The sequence below is a fragment of the Desarmillaria tabescens genome (genome assembly GCF_030435595.1).
Source record: "Desarmillaria tabescens strain CCBAS 213 chromosome Unknown EV420scaffold_21, whole genome shotgun sequence".
Lineage (NCBI taxonomy): Eukaryota > Fungi > Basidiomycota > Agaricomycetes > Agaricales > Physalacriaceae > Desarmillaria > Desarmillaria tabescens.
The window spans coordinates 397,806-415,941 of NW_026848320.1; the positions used below are offsets into that span (position 1 = coordinate 397,806).

The window sequence follows — 18,136 nt, forward strand, 5'->3', positions numbered from 1 at the left end:
CCTGGGTACGGTTCTGGTTAGACCTGGAGAATGCCTCGCTCGTTCATGTTATGTTCATTTTTTCTTTCGATCACTTGATCCTACGTAATAAAAGGAAATCGCCTCACAAGGCTCAAAACATATTGTCCAATAGTCTCTATAATGCCATAAATCACCGTCAGAGAACGTCCAATCAGAACAGAGAACAGGATACGTGGTACTATCTCTTCTGAAAACCCAAATTTGAGGTGCAGAACATAACCTATGAGAACTGGGTTTGTTCTTCCCCTTATCAGCACCGGTCAACAAGCTACGATCAACATACATCCATCAACTGGGGTGATCGTGCGCATCAACGAAGATGGGCAGCGCCCTTCCTCCACTGATCCATCGGCCTTTTTTACAGCTTTCAGGGCACCAAATCAAAGAATGACTTCAAGTACAAGTCTTCCCATTCAGAATGCGAATATGCTTGCACTGCATCGCCCGGTGCCTTTAGCAAGATGCCAAGAATGAATCTTTAATCAAATTAAAACGTCAACGGAGAAGCAGCGGACTAGCTTACAGAGATCTATCGTTTTCTTAAAACGGGAATATATTTAGATGTACCAACGATACCTTACACGAGAACTTGACAAAGCTCCCAGTAGGGGATCAGTCCGGGATGTCCTCGTTTGCTCATACCCAAACAAAGCAAAGCTAGTCAGATCCTAGTATTAGTACAATGATTATGCACAGACTGTAGGGACATAATTAATTGAAGTCAGTTCGAAGTCATTACACAGGTAGAACGTCAATGTAGGCGCAGAATAAATAACAGAATCATCCATGATCGAAATAACGGTCTTGCATGAAAATTTGAAAATTCGTCAGGCATGTACTGGAGAAGTTTACAATGGTCACATCTTCTAAATGTGAGACCTATATAATGGTCAGAACATGCATGTGTATACTCGTAGAGAATTAAAATCACCAAAAAGATCAGTACTTGCGATATCTGGATGCGTCCGCAGCGGTCAACCATCCGGTCCGAGCTATGCCGAGTGTCGATCAACAAATTAGGTAATCCCTGTTGAAAATCTTTTGCGTCTTGGCACCTCCTCCCATCTTTGGTTCCTATTCCCATTCTGCTGTTTGTCATATAGGGCGTGCATCTAAGCTCTCAATGTACTCTATTGTTTCTTCAGCTAAATCTGCGCTGCCATCACATGTATATTGCTGTTATTAATCAATTAGGTGCGACTGTGGTTACAAAGTATTGATATATTACAGATTGAGAGTACCCACAGCCAATAATTGATTACGATGCAATAAATGTGTGTCGACATCAATAACGGATGGAAATTGGTAGCTGATTCTTTGTTTTTGATGATAAATGCTCTAGATGCACCACATATTCGAGTACCACCATTTCTTCGCACTCCTTGAAACTTGTCCAAGAATAAAGAGGTCTCTGTGAAAGCCATGAGGACTGGGGAAATTACTGCTAGAGTCATCAGCCTTTCGGGTACTATGGGCCTGATTCTAGTGAACACAGCTCTGTCACTCAGAACAAATTCATGACGTCTATTATTCATTTCCCCCTACTCAACGCGTCTTTCCTTGGGCCAGCTTCATCCGCATTCATTAGGCCTGGCTACAGTCGGTGTCATATGCATCATCTTTATTGGTACGTTGTTTACTGATCAGCAAGTAGCAGATCCCGCATCGAGAACTGATTGAAAGCAGATCAAGGATCGCCTTAACGTTGCTATGTCCTGAATCCAGATGAGGTCCGAGACGATCACCAAGACTTTGTGTTGCTGTCTTGTGCTAGTCGACCAAGCCCTGTAATCAAAAATAACCCCGAAGCCTTTTCTGGAAGAAATCATCTCGACGCGCGAGCATATGGAATTATATAATGGATTAAAGATTACGGACTTGCATTTGTCTTCTCTTCTTCTCACCACTACCATGAATTCAGAGGCAGTTGTCGTCCCGTCTCTGGGAACAACGATTGGTGCTACATATGTCGGTGCCATGCTCTCGTCATTGTATGTCAGCCCTCAGCAGATTTTGGGACTCATTGGAGCTCATCTATCACCCGGACCAGATTATTTGGAATTACGGTCCTGCAGGTCTTCATCTATTACAGAGATTATCCGAATGACTGCCGACTTTATCGCTATTCTGTACGTAAACTTGTCTGCTGCCCGCTGAGCTCAATTCACCCTTCCTTTTCGCAGGTCGGTATAATCTGGTATGTGTGTTTAGGAGAGCCCCGTAGTACATTCAAATCAACGTGTTTAAGGGTTCTCGACGCGCTACACCTCAGCCTCATCATACACGTTATATACCACTATACTGTAGATTCGTTCGGCGATTATGTTGCGCTGGAGAACGTTGTGTGGTTCGTTTTCATCTCTATTTTCCTCGGCTCTATTCCTCCTCACCCCCTTTATATCCAGGAGCTTCAAAGTACCCAATTCTCATCTTCGTGACGTACTCCTGGCTGACTTTGATCCTCGATTGTTTCCACAAGCTTCAAAATCTAATCAACGTCAGTCTAGCCGTTCTTTGGTCAGCTTTTATTGACCCAGTAGTAGGCCGTTATCGTCGTATTCGTACAGAGGTATCACCTCTTCCTCATTCCTATCTCTTCCAAACTCACCCTCTCTCTCGCAGCCTGTACGCAATACGACTGTGGAAGTGTACGTTGTTTCCCCAGGCTCGCACTCTCCCACTGATTCCACCCACACAGTCGGGCACCATTTCCATCGGTTCCTTCCTTGGACTGTCGTACGTCTGCTCTCCCTCCCAGTACGCTGCAGCCCTTTCTGATCGCTGTGTAGATATTCGTGGTCGCATGCGGATTTGGTGGGTGCACGTTCCCAACAACTCAATCAGCGCTTCGAATTTATTGTTATTTCCTTCTTCAGTAGTGGGCATATGTAAGTACACCCTTCTTATAGACACCGAACAATATGCTAAGGGGCGCGCCCAGTGGTCATTTACAAAACGTTCGTGTGTCGGCTCTATCACCTCCCTTCAGAGTCTCATGCGGTCGCCGCCAGATACACAATCACAACGTTCACTGATTTGGCCTCGATGGACGTAAGCTCTATCCCCGGTTTGCACCTTTTGCCGCCAAAAATAACCGGTAAAAAAATCAGTGGGCTATTGATGCTTCCTTCGCCACATCTACCGGGATAGACTTCTTCATCTCCTTTGCTACGTGTTATTACCTTCACAAGAGCCGGTCAGTTTCGGAATTCTCAAGGTGATAGAACTGTCTCGCAGGTGTGAGAGATGGGCTAACGAGTGGAATTCTGTAGCATGAACTCACGATTACTCGTATTGATGTGGTTTGTCCTGATCTCCGGATTGGCCACTAGGTAGGAACATGGTATACTACCCGTTGTTTGGTCCTCACTGACGCCTTTGATAACATGATGACAGTGCGTGCTCGACCATTGCACTCGTCACCGTAAGTTTTCGGTCCCCAATTTCAGGGACAGGTCTCATGGTCCATTCAGTACATCGCCCTCCCTAATACCCTCGTCTTTCTCGGAGTCGACTTTCTCCTTGCAAAGCGTACGTTCATTGTTGTCAAGGGATAAATCAGTCATCTCACCCTAATTCAGTTTACGTCAACTCTCTGTTATCGATGTATGCTGCCATCATCTCTGCTGTATCCGACTGACTCATATCGGTACTAGGCTGAATGCTCGGAAACGGATCCAAGGAACAAACACCGGAAGTGGTGCCGCTTTGTCAGAACCCACTTCATTCTCCAATGTCATTCACCTTACGCCCACCGCCGGCGGTGCTAGCGCGGGGGATGTAAAGGTACGAGTCTCTTTCCATGTAGGGGAATTAACTCAAGGCCACGGTAGCAGGATGGGTTCAGCATACCTCCTTCTGAGATCCACGGTAGCGTACCTACGCAAAATAATACAGACTCGGCTCACGTCGTTGAGGATAAGCGGTCGAGAGTCGAGTTTGCCATGGCGTAAAAGGAGGGTGGGTGTATGGTAATGGAACAAAAGAGAGATCTTTATTGGGTAAATTACCATGTATTTATAGCAGGTCCGATAAGTGGACCGCGTATCGACCATGATGGTATCAGTGATCATCCGGATTAGAGCTGTTTTATCCGACTTTTTTTTCGATTTTTTTAATGTTCCACGAACGGCAAGAAAGACATCAATAGCTAGAATGTTATTTTGACTTGATAGAGTCGACTATACCCTGTGCGTTGTGCGCATTGCAGACCTCCACCCTACTATCGCCTTTTCCTGTGACCCCGGCGCATTCTCGTCGGACTCACAATGCTAAATCAAACGCAAGTAGGGTCTCGAAATAAAAATGCACGCTTAGATGCTGGATATATACATCCATCTCCGTGTATCGACTTGCCGCACCGCCTGTGCTGTGTTCGTGTCATCACAATTCATACATGAATCACGAGTCACAGGTAAAATGAAAGTATCAATAGATGGAGAGCGCGCTGGCGTCTACCACGCTATTGATTCTGTAGGGGGAATGTTCTATCTCAGCTGCCATCAGATTATCCTCCTAACTTTCACAGCATCCTTCGTCGAAACAAGATTGGCGGAATGGAATAAGGTAACCGCCTCCCGTACCCTCGTCATGACTGCTTCTGACGATCCTTTTTCGGAATTGTGAACAGCGCTGGGGATTGCGTTCAGTATTGAGACTAGCAAATCAAAGACTGGGATGTGGTTCTGTCGACACTGAGTAGGGTTAATGATCGAGCAGTCGTACTTGGTCAATGGCGTCCAGATGGGTCGGCAGGTACTCATTTACTACAAGGAATACCCCGACGATTGGTGGATCTACCGATACCCTGTGCGTCGATCGTTTTTTAGCTTTTGGTATTTTGTACAAGCTCTCGAGACAGGTAGCGCTGCTTTGGTCCATTTTCTTTGTCTGTAGTCTGTAATCACTGGAACCTTCATAGGGCCCTTGATGTGCTCCACATCGCTCTAAGCACCTGTGACATATACTTCTATCTCATTGATATCTTCAGGAACATAATTGGTGGGCTGGAGAGTGACGAGTGGCATGCATCTCAGGGTTCGGAGGTTCGGGGGCGTCATTCTTATTGAATATTATTTGTCATAGGAGTATGATAGTCATCTTTCGAATACTGTCAATATAGATCTACCTCTAACAGTCTGACACAGTTACGATTGTCTGTGAATGTATGTTGTACTTGTGAATATTTCAGATTGATAAATATTAAGGCTGTCTCCACACGACTTTCCGGTCGTGTATGTTCAATGGTATGAGTCAAATATTGCTCGAATGTGAAAATTAAGTCATGTTTTCTGTGACTTTCAGGTTGTATGCCATCCGATTGTGGAAACGCTCGTACTCCTGCGTAGTCGTGATTCGTATCGGTATAGCTTACTTCTTCCATAGTTGGACGATATGTTCATAAGATCTTTCCGTGGTTTGTCGTAAGAAAACTGTAAAACATTCCTAGTCTGCTGTAGACTGACCGGGGTTCGGTTCGGTGCAGGTTCGGGCACTTTTGCCTGAACCTCGAACCTGAACCTCAGGTGCAGGTTCGGTTCGGTGCGATCATGTGACTGAACCCGCGGGTTCAGGTGCGGTTCAAGGTGCACCGGGTTTGCACCTCCTGATGCAGCAGCAGACAGAAAGTCGAGGCTGGATGCTGTACAGCAGGGCAGGATGGTTCTAGCAATGTCTATTATACTGTATATTTATTCAACTTATAGTATATCACCCAATAAATGACATTTAAGGCCGGATGTGAGTGAACTCATCAATGAGTATGATATCACCAACGCTAACCATGACTCAATTCCCTCGCAAACGTGGCCAAAGGGGGTGCAAAGTAGAAAAGATGCACCAGAAATAGACCTAAATGATAAATAGTACAGAAAGACATCTCAAAGATATGTATAAAAGTCCTAATAAGAGCAGTTAAAAATGTATAGTGGTTCAGGGTTCAGGTTCGGGTGCACCCATCTGGCTTTGTTCGAACCTCGAACCTGCACCCACATAGCTACAGCGAACCTGAACCTGCACTGCACCTGGACCTGAAGGTGCGGTTCGGGTTCGAACCGGGTTCACGAGGTTCTGCACCGAACCGCGGTCAGACTAGGACTCTGCTGCTACTTACTACGGAATAGTTTTTGGCTGTAACAGCCTCACTTGGTAAGAGAATCACGCTTATTACCTTCAATATTTCGTCTCATTCTGTTTCGTTTGGGGCTTAGGTACCGGAATATGTAGGTAATGATTCATTCTCTCGCTCCAATTTCACTGATGGGAAAGTTTCAGTTATAGTCTACGACATGTAAGCAAATGTCTTCCCGTGCAGATACTACTTTGAATCTCTCCACAGCTGTACAATACCAAATCTCTTGAACATGTCCAGTACCAAAGTACGTGATGTTGTGACCTCGGTTGAGCGGGGATACTCACGTAAATAATACAGAAATCGACTTATGCGTTTTGTTGAACGGTCGCGGCTACCGATTTATATTGAAGGTTTGATTTCACGGCTTCAACGCCACATCTTATTTATACCTATTTGCCATTTTACTTTACTTTGACATTTTCGTACCTATCGTATCTTGACTCCGACCACCCACTGTCTCCGTACCTACGACAGAATATACCTGCCTTTCGAGTCAACCACGTCCTCTTTCCGAGTCGCCACCACCTAAACTCCAACAATTTCATTATAGCAGTCCCAATGTGCTATTACCTTCACAAGAGTAGAGCGATAACAGATTTCTCTCTGTGAATTGTTTCCTCTCCAAGAACTTCAAAGTCTTGTTTATACTCATACTAGAACGGCTACCCCGATTCTCCTCCGTCTTATGAGACTTGTTCTCATATCAGGGTTAGCTACAAGGTGAAGATATCTGCTGTGATCTCTACGAGAGTGCTTCTGACGAAAACAACAGTGCACGTTACCTCCGTACGCTCATTTCAGTTGGCTGTCTCTCAACCTGGTCTGGATCATGCATCTCATTGATATCTACAGGACATCGTGTGGCCAGAGTCTTAATTTTCCTTCGGATTCACTTTGTCCTATCCAAACGTCAGTCCCGTCCATTACCCGTAAATCGGTCGCAATCTGTTAACTCCTGCTTGCTACGTACATTGTCATTTCATGATGGTTTCAGTATCGATCAAAAGTAGACACAGCACAAATCCATAATTCACTTATACAGCAATATAATAGCGTGCATGGGTATGTACCAAACCGTCGACGGTAAACAGAACGTGGTCAATGAAGCCTAGGAGTGACAGTGACCATGCGGTACTTGTCTGCTGAGAGCGTCCATTTATCACCACACTAACGGCGACGCCTTCCCATTGGGGATGATGGACGATCGCACCGCCGTCGGTTCCTACGCATACAGCGCAAAATTAGTACATCGCGGGATACATGAAGGGAAAAGCTTACGTTGTGGGAAGCATGGATAGGCAGAAGGTAAATTGATCGTGGTTTGCTAGGTAGACGGTGAGGGAGGGTTCGTAATATTGCTTCTTTTGTGCTCCCTGAGACCATAAACGATGGATACTAACTATCCTAATGCATCCGACTGGTGTTCTAGGATCCGAAGTCGCAATTCCTTCAAACAAAGCAGAACTTCAACACGAAGCCACTTCTTTTCAACGCAGGCCAGCATCAGTTCTCGAACAGCGTCAATCGCTCGGTGGCACGCCCAGCGAGAGTAAAGTGTCTCGCAATACCGATAACAAGGATGGCCAGTGATGACAGGGACACATCTCCTAACAGCGCAACCCGAACCTCTGCTACCTTCCGCACGACTGCGACCAGCACCTCCATGGCTGCACTACCAGGTTTCTCGCGCTTAGTACACGAGAACGTGCGGGTGGCGGCTAGATGGGTGGAGGAGACCGTCCATGTACGATTACGGTCGTTGTCAAAGGACGTGCCATATGCCAGTAACCCGATCAACCTATGAACCCGGAAAAGGCGGGGATAAAAGCACAGCAGGTGATGACACTGCTTCGCGGGAGGACTCCCGGGTAAAGGTAGTGATGGTCGAGCTGTGGAGGACAATACATTTGATGGTGGCCGTTGCCCGGTGATCTACATTGAACCGGAGAATGGATGCTGACTCTTCGACGAGGTAACTTACAGGCGGGCTGTACGGACAGCGTTGGACAGATGTACGTGAGTGCTGTCGAACGGGGAGACCATCCGGGACGAATATGTATCCCGTAAGGTAAATGCTTGTCAATCGTTCTTGAAGGAACATGATCTTCTGCGCGTCTGGTCCAATGCCATCTTCCACTCGACTAGTGACGTAAACGAGATGAAGATGAGAGAAGCAAGCGGTGTGGCTTGGACGTTCCCAAGGAGGCCACAGGAAGAGGGTACATTTGTCTGAAAGTTGGACGCGAACGAACCCAGGTCGTCCGCCACAGCACATCACGCAACACTCGCTAGCGACACAAAACCGTCGGAGGGCGAACCAGTGTCATTTGAGGTGGGGCATTACGCAACAACGTTCATATGCAGGCGGTCTCGGCAACCGCGTAAACAATACCAGTCGATGTCTGACAGATACGAGGCTGTAGGTAGTGCACGCCACTGGCCGTCACTGGTTGGATCTGAAAAGTAGCATCTCTATTAGGCTTTTGAACAAAGCAGAAAATGGCGCCGAACGTACCAGTGAACATCAGCCTTGAAGTTGATCACTAATAGAACCGACTAGGGTGTACTAGTTGAGACCATGTTGCCAATCACAAAATTCGCGGCCGAGTGAGAAAAGCGAAGTTCATCACAGCGCCGAAGGATCATTAATCGTCGCCGCAGTGGGATCCTACTTGAAACATCAGACTTTGGAAGATACAGCAAGGACGCTGAACGTACTGGCACCATGTCGACACTTGGAGCCAATCGGGGGCCTATCGGTTTTGTACCTGGCTTCACAGAAAATACATGTGATCTTTGCCATCCATGTATAACATATCTAAGCGTAATGCAGGAATCAACAAACGTTAAGAAATGCATTGAGATCCAACGTACAAGAAGCAGGCTGCCACAGATGCTTTGATCCAGAACCCTTTGTAAACCTTGACAGCTGCCTTTGATGCCAATCTTTAGTATCTATCGACATAGCAATTCGCGCCTCTGGGGCATCGCTATGACTACAGAGCTATGAGACGAAAAAAAAAATAGGATCGTAAATAGATATACCTAACGTTTCCAATCGGCCGGGAGGGGTCGGCGAAATGACGGTGACATTTTTTCTTCTGCCCAATCGACAACTCTGAAGACGAGCGCCGGAAATCGTCGCCGCTGAGCCGCCGGCAACGCTCGCATCGGTAACGTGTTCAGGTAGGACGGCGAGAGGAAAAGCTGAAATCTACATTGATTAGAGTCGGCAGAGCACTGGCATAGGTTCTACCAAGCAAATCAGGATACAGAACAAACGAAGGTAGTATGCAACTCACGATCAGCGTTGGGTACGGCAACGAAGCCTCGATGAGCCCTTGGACAGCAACAATCAATGGTCCCACGCGCATCAACGAGACAGAGTGAGATGCGCCGGCTTATAAATAACTGATAGAACGACCGCCGGGTTGATCGTAGTTGTATAGAGGGTGGATGGGTTAGATTTGAACGCACAATCTGTCTCTAGGTCAAAGTTGCCGGGAAAGGCGACCATCAAGAACGTACCCATACACTCCAGAGGCTCCTGGAGCTGCTATACAGCGAAAATAATGGCAGTCAAGGCTTCTGCTAGCGCGGCGCCTGTCCTCGAATGATTTTGCAGCGCGATAGATTACAAGTTGCAATTACTATCCGTCACTAAGTGAGTCGATTGCCATGGAAAGACCGTCTTCAGAAGAAGAATGTTCGTCCGAGAGATAATGTGTCGGGAAAGGCGGGCGATGCTGCATAGGCACTTGTCAAGACACCCCGCAAAAAATAAGACAAGTACGCACCAGGGCCAAACGGTATACCCTGAGGCCTAAAATGTGCTGGGGAACCAAATGTTGACGAGACATTGAAAAAACCCTGTTGACGTTCCTACAAGAGAAGGGCAGAAACGGTCTCGAATATGCACGCATAAGAAATCGGTACGAGAAAGAGGGATATATGAACGTACCTAGGCCACTCTCTTCGCGTCACGCAAATCCAAACAGCAGGGACCAAAGGTGAGGGGCGGAAGACGCGACAGAAGCTAGCTAGATGTCGTTCAAAATGTCAAAGGCGAACGCTGGAAAACGAGCATACATACCGATATGACGCGATACCTAGGCCGTCGAGGAATGGAGCCTCAAATTTAAGATACATTTATTGGGGTGGATACCGGCGCTCATGGAAGCAGTCGCTGTCGCCGCACATTTTGCGGCTTCATCGCTGTATGTAAGGTAAGAGAAGGACATGAAGAAAGAGAAAACGGACGCATACAATCCATTCATGTTTCACAGCGCGGATTAGACGCATGGAAAGTAGTATTTCATCGTTTCTCTGCGGCCGCCACAACGTCCTGGACGACATTATCCTCTTTGACGGCGGTGATGGTAGTGGTGGTTCAGAGTCGAAGATCAAATTCGCATCCATTCTGGGATTCCGGACTCCCGGGCCGCATGTAGCCGTGTTTCCCAATCAATCCAGCATCAATCAGGTTTCATACTTTCACAATCCCGTCTCCAGTTTTGCAATATCAGCTCTGAGACACTCACAGGTCTTCCTTGCAAAAGGCGAAACTATCCGGTTTGTTCCGGACCGACAAGAAGCGTGAGAAAGAGCCCCCTCTTTAAGACATTTTGTTATGGATCTGCCGAAATCCGGATATACGAGCACGAGGCGAGGAGTAGTGATCGAAATGAGGTAAGATTAATTAGGAATGATGTACGTCGTTAGAGAATATATTGGATTCCGGCGAGGGTTCGTGAGGAGACCTGAGTGGTCCAGTTTGCGAAATAAAGGAAATCAGCAAGCGCGAAGCAATTACTGAGGGAAGTGGCCGGTAAGTGCGGAGCAATTACCGATATAGAAAGCCTGTAAGCGCGAAGCTATTACGGGCCGTGGGTGAAGGCAAGCGCTAAGCGTAACCTTCGGGTTGGTATTGGAAAGCGCTAGGCGTATCCAATGGGTTGTTCAGCAAGCGCTAGGCGTAACTGAGGGTTCATGCAGTGTGAGGGTACTGGAAGTAGTAGATTGATCAAGTATTTCAATACAATGTTACCTACGAGTTTATATACTAAGGAAAGATTAGAGTCATTATTATTCTATAATGTTCCATAATATTCTAGTATCAATACGAAGAATAGAGAAAGTAAGAGAAAGTATGAGCGAGTCACTACTAGGACCGAGAAGGCCGAGTTCGGGCATGTGTTGACTCATGCACCGAATCAGTGGATACCCAATATCCATAACACATTTTCTGACTCGCCGTCAATCAGCCTTTGTCCTAACGTTCACTGTCTGCGACGAATTTGACTCCTAACTCAAAACAGCTGTAGGTGGGATACCAGCTCAATCCTATACATCATGCTCAACTGGTGGCAGACTTCAAATCTTATTTTTTTATCTGTATCTCTCTCGCATGTTTGAGATTTCTTGCCAAGTTTGCTTTCTTTGAACATGGTATGACTCCTTTCTGTCCATATTTCCCTCTGTTAACCAATATAATCACCAGGATACTTGCTCTAACTGCGAATTCAACGCAATACACCAATACACCCCCTCCGTCGATGCTACTGAGCTCTTGCGGTCCGGATCTTCATCTTTTGACGTCCCCTCCATTCTGAACGACATATCCCATCTTGAACATGAGCTACAAAATATCGAGCCCCTCTTCATAAAATTCAGAGACCGTTACAACAATCTCGTTAAGAATCTCGGAAGCTGCAAAGCTCTTCTGGCACCAATAAGATCTTTGCCTGCAGAGATACTGCTTCAGATATTCAGCCTGGCTTCTTCTCATATTCCTGATCCGTTCGAAGTGCCGTGGATCCTTGGTCACGTCTGCTCCACCTGGCGTAACATCTCCCGCTCTTCTCCCTCCCTATGGGCAAATCTCCACCTAACGGAATCCTCCAGCAAGCGTCTTACGTTCCTCAAAGAATACATCTCTCTCTTAGACGATGCACCCGTCCACTTGTCCTTAGACGAACGCCCTGAAAAAGAACTGAAAGAGCTTATCCACGGCATATTAATACACTCGGAACTCTGGTCAAGTTTGGAGCTAAAGATGAGCGCGGGATGGATCGAAGAACTGTTGTCCTACGCATCATTCCTGGCCTTCAACTTGAAGAAATTTAGTATCAATCTAACCGGTCCATTTGAGATCAACCTGGTCGAGCACAGACCACACGTGTTAGACCTCTTGTCATCGTCACCCATCCGAGAATTGCACCTCGAATGTATCCCCTACTCGCATGCACCCATAAACATAACGGAACTCCAAAAGTTCAGCACATACTCCTACGATCCAGCCGAACTCCATTCGATTTTCCGGAACGCAAAACGACTGGTTGAATTCGTCATAACGCCAGGTCAAGCTCGCTCTGATTTCGTATCTGACATTCCATCAACTAGCTACCCCTATACTTGTCACACTTCACTCGAACGACTCTCATTCGTCATAACCATGGAGAACTGGTCCCGCTCCTTCTCCAAAATTCCCTCCATCTTTGACCACGTATCCTTCCCTGCACTCAAACACTTCGAAATCCTACAGCACGATGGTTACGATATGGTGTGGTTCGACACCACAGAGTACCTTCGTCTACATGATCTCTTCCGTCGGTCCCAATGCAGTCTGACTGTCCTCACATTTTCCGCGCCCATCTCTGTCGACTCGCTCCTCATCCCCTTGCTCGCGCAATCCCCTACCCTCCACAAGCTCAACATATTCCTGAGGAGAGATATAGTGAAGGACATCTTCAAAGCTTTGTCTCTTGAGCAGGGAATGGCCCCCAATTTAAAGGAACCGTGTATCACAGAGGCCCCAAGAACCCTCACGCAAGCTTGCCTTTTGGAAGAAGCAGATCAATTTTATGCAATGATCCTTTCGAGGGCTGATGGAGACAGCGGCGGTCGGTTAGAAAAACTGAGGGTGTCATTCGACTCGTCCCGGGGTGACCACGAATGGATGACTCTTCCTGTCTCGCATGATTCGCCGTTCCGGAATTTGCTTAGGATGAAGGAGAGAGGGATGAACATAGAGTTTTTGTTGGATGGGAAAGATTATATCAATGACGGGAAGGCTCGTGTTGCCTTCTTTGGGTCTTAAGGTAAAAGCTGTTCTTCTAGTACGTGTCTATATATGATACGAGAAGTCTACATTTTATCTATGTAATTAAGACAGGACATTTTCCCCATAATGAACAAGAGCTTCCAAAAGAGTAAACTGTCATCTCTGTCTCAACCCTGGCTACTGTCGTCTCCTAAGCAGCTCTTCCTCCATACTGATTCGGTCCACACAGAGAACAATCCCTCGCGGTACCATCCTGCCGGTCCTCGGAATGTCTGGTCAATTCTAAGACAAATGCCTGGGCCCTGCCCTCAGATTTCGCAGATTTCGGCTTTATTGTGCATGACTATAGATATATGTTAAGTATCTCAGGAGCAGGTGGGAATCATTCCTTGTTAAATTTACCCTAACAAACAACCAGCACCCAGTTCAGCTCGCAATGTGACGATCGAGAGTAGGGCGTTTCGACGCGTGACGTCATGACTACATTGTCGCGATGCCGACGAGAGTTTACCACCGTTGTTGGTTGCCTAGAGCTCTGTCAATCTCATGAGACTTTCAGATCCCCCACACAAACGATTCATAATATGACTATCATATCTTAGTCAACTATTAAACACAACCATTATATCTTTCCGGCCTTTTCCGGCATCATTTATCGTGTCAGCAACACGAGTCATACTTGGAACCTCGGGAAAGCTAGGTGCATTCGACCCTTCGAATTCAATAAATACACAACAAAGTCACGCGTCAACCCAAACTATTCCCGATATCCTTGGTTACAGCCGATAATTCCCTTTGAACGATCGAGTTTGTCCTGGAAAATGCGAATGTCCTGTATCTCAGACAGCGGAATGCTTATATTCTGAGAGAAGTACTTGATAAGTATTCAATGTGATGATCTGACTAGCGCACATACCATCTCTTCACTAGAGCTTTCTGAAGTGTGAGGTGCGATACAGAGGACGGCGGGAGGAGAATGCCCTCCCCGCTCCGTGTTTACCTTGTTTGATTCAAGACGCTCAGGTCGGTAATTGAACCTAGCGAAATTAAGTCTCAGGTAAGAAACTTGAGAAGATGGCGTACATAGCGAGCAGAGAGTTGACGTATACTGAAGGAATATATTAGTCTTTTTTGATGTATAAGGAACGACACCGACGTTTTGGTAGGATGAAATCGATCCCTAAGAAAATCAGAGATTCCGGCCACACGATGTACTGCAGATATTTTTGAGATGCTTGGATGTGATTAATTTGAGAGAACGACGAACGCAGATCAGTGTGAGAAGTGAACATGCACTGTCGACGGCTTTGTCAGGTTTCACGCAGAAATACAAAGCCATTATTACCTTGTAGCCAAGCCTGACACAAGAACAAGTCGCATTAGATTGAGAAGGAGGGAGGCCGTGCTAGTGCGAGTGTATTCAGAAACCTCGGACGACTTCAAGGATGAACTGACATACGTAGAGAAATTCGTAGCTGCTCTGCTTTTGTGCAAGTAATAACACATCATAAAGGCTATGACAAAATCTGTCGTAGCGAGCGTGACAAAAGCGGTATAGATCGATGTCTGCATTGTTTGGGTGAGTATTAATAACCATCTAGAGGGATGGGCATCACATACTTTCATGGCAGAGATGGAAAAGAAACTCGGCACCGCAAATCTGTCGGGAATAATGATTCCAAAAGGTCTAAGAACGTGTAAAGATTTGCCTACGTGTCATAGGTAATGACTACGACATTGTTATCAACCACCACATGAAAGAACGACCGAACAACGACTTACATATTCCGGCACCTAGATGGATGGCGCGCGCAGTCAGTCCTGATACTAGAAGAAAAAAATGTGACTGTGATACCAAGTGAGGCAGCCACGGCCAAAGACTGTCGAATAGTAAACGAGAGTATGACACTAGTTGATGTAAACGTATACTCACCGCGAACCATGGGAAAATTTGGTGGAAATGCCGCCCAACTATGAACAAGGTAAGCCTGATAAGTATCGATCGGCACGACTACCCAATATATGGACGTTTCCATAGCCGGACGGCATATAACCTAAGATAACCATAAGACTTTGGCCGCCCCTGGAGTCACAACATCGTCCGTACCCTTGAACGTATATGACGATCAATACCTACGAGGCACACTTTTAGACAATCAAGGTAGTGAGGTCTAGCGACTTACATTTATAGCTATTTGTACCTGAGTATACAAACTTCTGTTAGCGATATTCATCATCCCAACGCAAGCAAGTCACCCTGAAGCTCCTGCGTCATAATCTCAGTGAATGTAAAGTTCTTTCGACGGGAACATACCACACGCTATGTACTAGGGCACCTTCTAAGTCGCCGAACATATCAATGAGAAAGAAATACAGGGCATGCGTAGTGAAGGCGACGTGAAGTGCATCGAAGATCCTGAGAAACGAAATGATATCAATTTGCCGCCACAATGAATGGGCATCAGCGAACAGACCAGAGTAGCGCTACCTGTCACTTAGGCTTCAGCATAATGTCGCATTTGAAGGAAGTTTAACACACAGAGTATCGGCAAACCCACCAGTCATTGGGATATTTCTTGTAGTAGATGACCACTTGCAGGTTCGTTATCCCGAACAAACTAGAAATGAATAAATGACACAGCACTCTTGCGAGAAAGGAAAGTCACGTACACGGCGGCTATGGTTGCTCCTAGATAGAGAGCACCGAGTGTCTCCCCAAGAATTGCTTTTGAAGGCTGTGAAGACATTGCAGACTGAAGAGAAGTGTGGGCGTTTGGTTCAGTCAATATATAGGTAGATGAAGCCATCACGATCCATGACCATGGTCAAACGATCAACTTATTCAGTGTTGACGCTACCGCATCATAGTTCTGAATTTTCGGATCTCAGCATTGAGATGTGAACTGGCACTGGTTCAAGGGAAGCAACTTTGAGGCGACCTGACTTATATATTTCCGCCTTGATGAAATGATGTACGCTGTACGAGACAATGCAATACGCATGGCTCCAGAAAACATACTTTGATAGCAGCGGGAAGGGATCACTGGGAAATCACTGGTTTCCGAATAATGTTAATTGGTAATTCCCTTTTCCGGTGGTTTCACATCGTAAAACATGCCGCAGTCGACAAACGGGCGTTGGATATGTTGGAAAACGGGGTATCGGTTCGTTCCCAGTGTCACATGCGCGGTAGCAAGCCAATAGTATTGCGCTTGGCTGGGCTCTGCAAACGCATGAGGATCTACTACATAGTACCTACTTTTATACTAAATACTATTTTACTAGAATCTTCCACGCTTTTCCTAAGACTTCTACCTTAATAAGCAACTTCGGCATGATGCCGGATTGCCAAATCCCAACAGGATAAAACCTTGAGTGACAGTGCAAGTGACAGGATAACACGGGAAGATGGTAATGGACACCAGTCTAGCCAACTTGAAGCTCGGTAGGTTGTAAGAAGGTAAAGGTCATCCGAGTCGGCAGTGGCTGTGTCGAAGCTGTACCGTGCGTCTCTAAACTGCCGTCGGCACCGGATGCCCAAAAGCAGAAATCAATTTCATATTCGATTTCCTTGAACCACCACCACTGTCACAGACACTGCCAGCGAAGACGACGGTGTGGATCTCGAGATACCACGGCTCTCCTGTTAACTTTGTGATCCCTGCAGCAATTTCACTCGATGAAAGCTTCAAGTTTTTCTTGCAGTCATTATCACAAAAACATCAAGACATTTACAATCCCATGCACGTATACTCGTGTAATGGTAAGTCCATTTCCAAAAAATATCTCCTTGGAAGGTCACCGATTATTATATCTAGCGCCTCATGTCATTTGACGCGCTAAAAAGATGGATGTATGCTATAGTATTGCTGGACATGGTGCGTAACTGATGCCTTCTATCGACACTGAATTTTAATTTTTGTCTTACAGACAGCACGTGTAGGTGCTACCATCTTTGAACTGAGGAAACCGCTCTCGTTTCATCGGCAGGAAAATGGAATCCTCGGGAAGAAGCACGGAATCATTGATCGTATGCTCCTGGCGAGCAGAGATCCGTATCCTGGATTGTTACGACCATCCTGTCCGAAAACCCAACGCCGTATCCTGCTAGGCGTTTTCAATGTGCACCTCGTACAGCTGTAGTCCTGAGAGATAGTGAGGTGTGTGGACGTTGAAGCTTGAAGCTTGAAGACGTCCATCACTTCTCCTAATCCTCGCTATGTCCCTGGCTGGGTACGCACATTTTCCGTTTTTTTAAATTTGATCTTCTGGTCTCTAACACTCGTTCAGCCCCTGTGCACTATCTCGACCGAAGGCTGTTGAGTGCGACACCTTTCCGAAACATCTTTGGTGAAGACCAGGTCACTACATCACAGCTGGAATTTTCGATGAGCTTGTCATGGCGACGCCAAGGTTGAGACGACATCGCCGATGAAGCAATGTTGGATATGACGACCTATCTTGCCCCACTATGGAAACCCGCGATGGCGGGGACCAACGGCGTATCACGGATCATGATTCCGAACGACTACAGATGGTGAGCATCGTGAAATACCCATCATCCATGCTCTTATCTTCCGTCTTTAGTCTTTCAATGAAAATGATAACTGTAATATTAGAAGTGGCCGACGGCGTGTTTAGTGGGGCGAGGAATACCGGGAGAAGGATTCAAGTACCACGATTTCCCGCTCCTTGAAACCATGTCCGAGAATAAAGAGGCTTCGGTGAAAGCTGCGAGGACTGGGACAACTACTAATAGAATCACCAGCCTTTCGGGTACTATGGACCAGATTCTAGTGAACACAGTTCCGTTGCCAACAAATTCGTGACTTCTACTATTCATTTTACTTTACTCAATGCTTCTTTCCTTGGGCTGGCTTCATCCGCGTGCATTAGGCCCGGCTACGGACGGTGTCATG

At 46.4% G+C, this 18,136-nt stretch overlaps 6 protein-coding genes across 6 annotated transcripts; 3 read left to right on the forward strand and 3 right to left on the reverse strand.

Annotated features, from left to right (window-relative positions):
* Positions 1–1,922: 1,922 nt before the first annotated feature.
* On the forward strand, positions 1,923–4,099 carry EV420DRAFT_1748671 (uncharacterized protein). Its single transcript, XM_060480253.1, has 17 exons — positions 1,923–2,012; positions 2,072–2,150; positions 2,205–2,218; positions 2,270–2,368; positions 2,427–2,518; positions 2,644–2,669; positions 2,720–2,757; positions 2,811–2,835; positions 2,901–2,909; positions 2,931–2,982; positions 3,011–3,072; positions 3,132–3,217; positions 3,418–3,445; positions 3,471–3,552; positions 3,603–3,627; positions 3,678–3,807; positions 3,858–4,099. The coding sequence occupies exons 1-17, from the start codon at positions 1,933–1,935 to the stop codon at positions 3,972–3,974; spliced, it is 1,044 nt and encodes a 347-aa protein (XP_060329841.1). The 5' UTR covers positions 1,923–1,932; the 3' UTR covers positions 3,975–4,099.
* A 1,035-nt stretch (positions 4,100–5,134) lies between these two features.
* Positions 5,135–6,014, reverse strand: EV420DRAFT_1480597 (uncharacterized protein; the record flags this gene model as incomplete). Its single annotated transcript, XM_060469684.1, has 5 exons — positions 5,135–5,178; positions 5,396–5,453; positions 5,487–5,662; positions 5,803–5,871; positions 5,996–6,014. The coding sequence occupies 5 exons, from the start codon at positions 6,012–6,014 to the stop codon at positions 5,135–5,137; spliced, it is 366 nt and encodes a 121-aa protein (XP_060329842.1).
* Positions 6,015–7,657: 1,643 nt separating this feature from the next.
* Positions 7,658–10,540, reverse strand: EV420DRAFT_1748672 (uncharacterized protein; the record flags this gene model as incomplete). The annotated part of the gene is made up of 13 exons (XM_060480254.1): positions 10,421–10,540; positions 10,302–10,369; positions 10,248–10,263; positions 10,116–10,190; positions 9,952–10,036; positions 9,632–9,710; positions 9,457–9,494; positions 9,200–9,368; positions 9,029–9,083; positions 8,873–8,972; positions 8,670–8,710; positions 8,136–8,295; positions 7,658–8,086 (listed from the first exon to the last, which is right to left on the reverse strand). Exons 1-13 carry the CDS (start codon positions 10,429–10,431, stop codon positions 7,658–7,660), a joined length of 1,326 nt encoding a protein of 441 aa, XP_060329843.1. The 5' UTR covers positions 10,432–10,540.
* A 648-nt stretch (positions 10,541–11,188) lies between these two features.
* On the forward strand, positions 11,189–13,253 carry EV420DRAFT_1748673 (uncharacterized protein; the record flags this gene model as incomplete). The annotated part of the gene is made up of 2 exons (XM_060480255.1): positions 11,189–11,291; positions 11,655–13,253. Exons 1-2 carry the CDS (start codon positions 11,250–11,252, stop codon positions 13,251–13,253), a joined length of 1,641 nt encoding a protein of 546 aa, XP_060329844.1. The 5' UTR covers positions 11,189–11,249.
* A 1,305-nt stretch (positions 13,254–14,558) lies between these two features.
* Positions 14,559–15,964, reverse strand: EV420DRAFT_1643863 (uncharacterized protein; the record flags this gene model as incomplete). The annotated part of the gene is made up of 14 exons (XM_060477564.1): positions 14,559–14,622; positions 14,677–14,783; positions 14,838–14,926; positions 15,000–15,011; positions 15,073–15,097; positions 15,151–15,188; positions 15,246–15,271; positions 15,325–15,350; positions 15,401–15,418; positions 15,474–15,483; positions 15,532–15,633; positions 15,692–15,705; positions 15,757–15,835; positions 15,888–15,964. 14 exons carry the CDS (start codon positions 15,962–15,964, stop codon positions 14,559–14,561), a joined length of 687 nt encoding a protein of 228 aa, XP_060329845.1.
* Positions 15,965–16,285: 321 nt separating this feature from the next.
* Positions 16,286–17,913, forward strand: EV420DRAFT_1480601 (uncharacterized protein; the record flags this gene model as incomplete). Its single annotated transcript, XM_060469685.1, has 8 exons — positions 16,286–16,381; positions 16,580–16,662; positions 16,923–16,980; positions 17,036–17,095; positions 17,148–17,247; positions 17,508–17,630; positions 17,655–17,754; positions 17,805–17,913. 8 exons carry the CDS (start codon positions 16,286–16,288, stop codon positions 17,911–17,913), a joined length of 729 nt encoding a protein of 242 aa, XP_060329846.1.
* Positions 17,914–18,136: the final 223 nt, after the last annotated feature.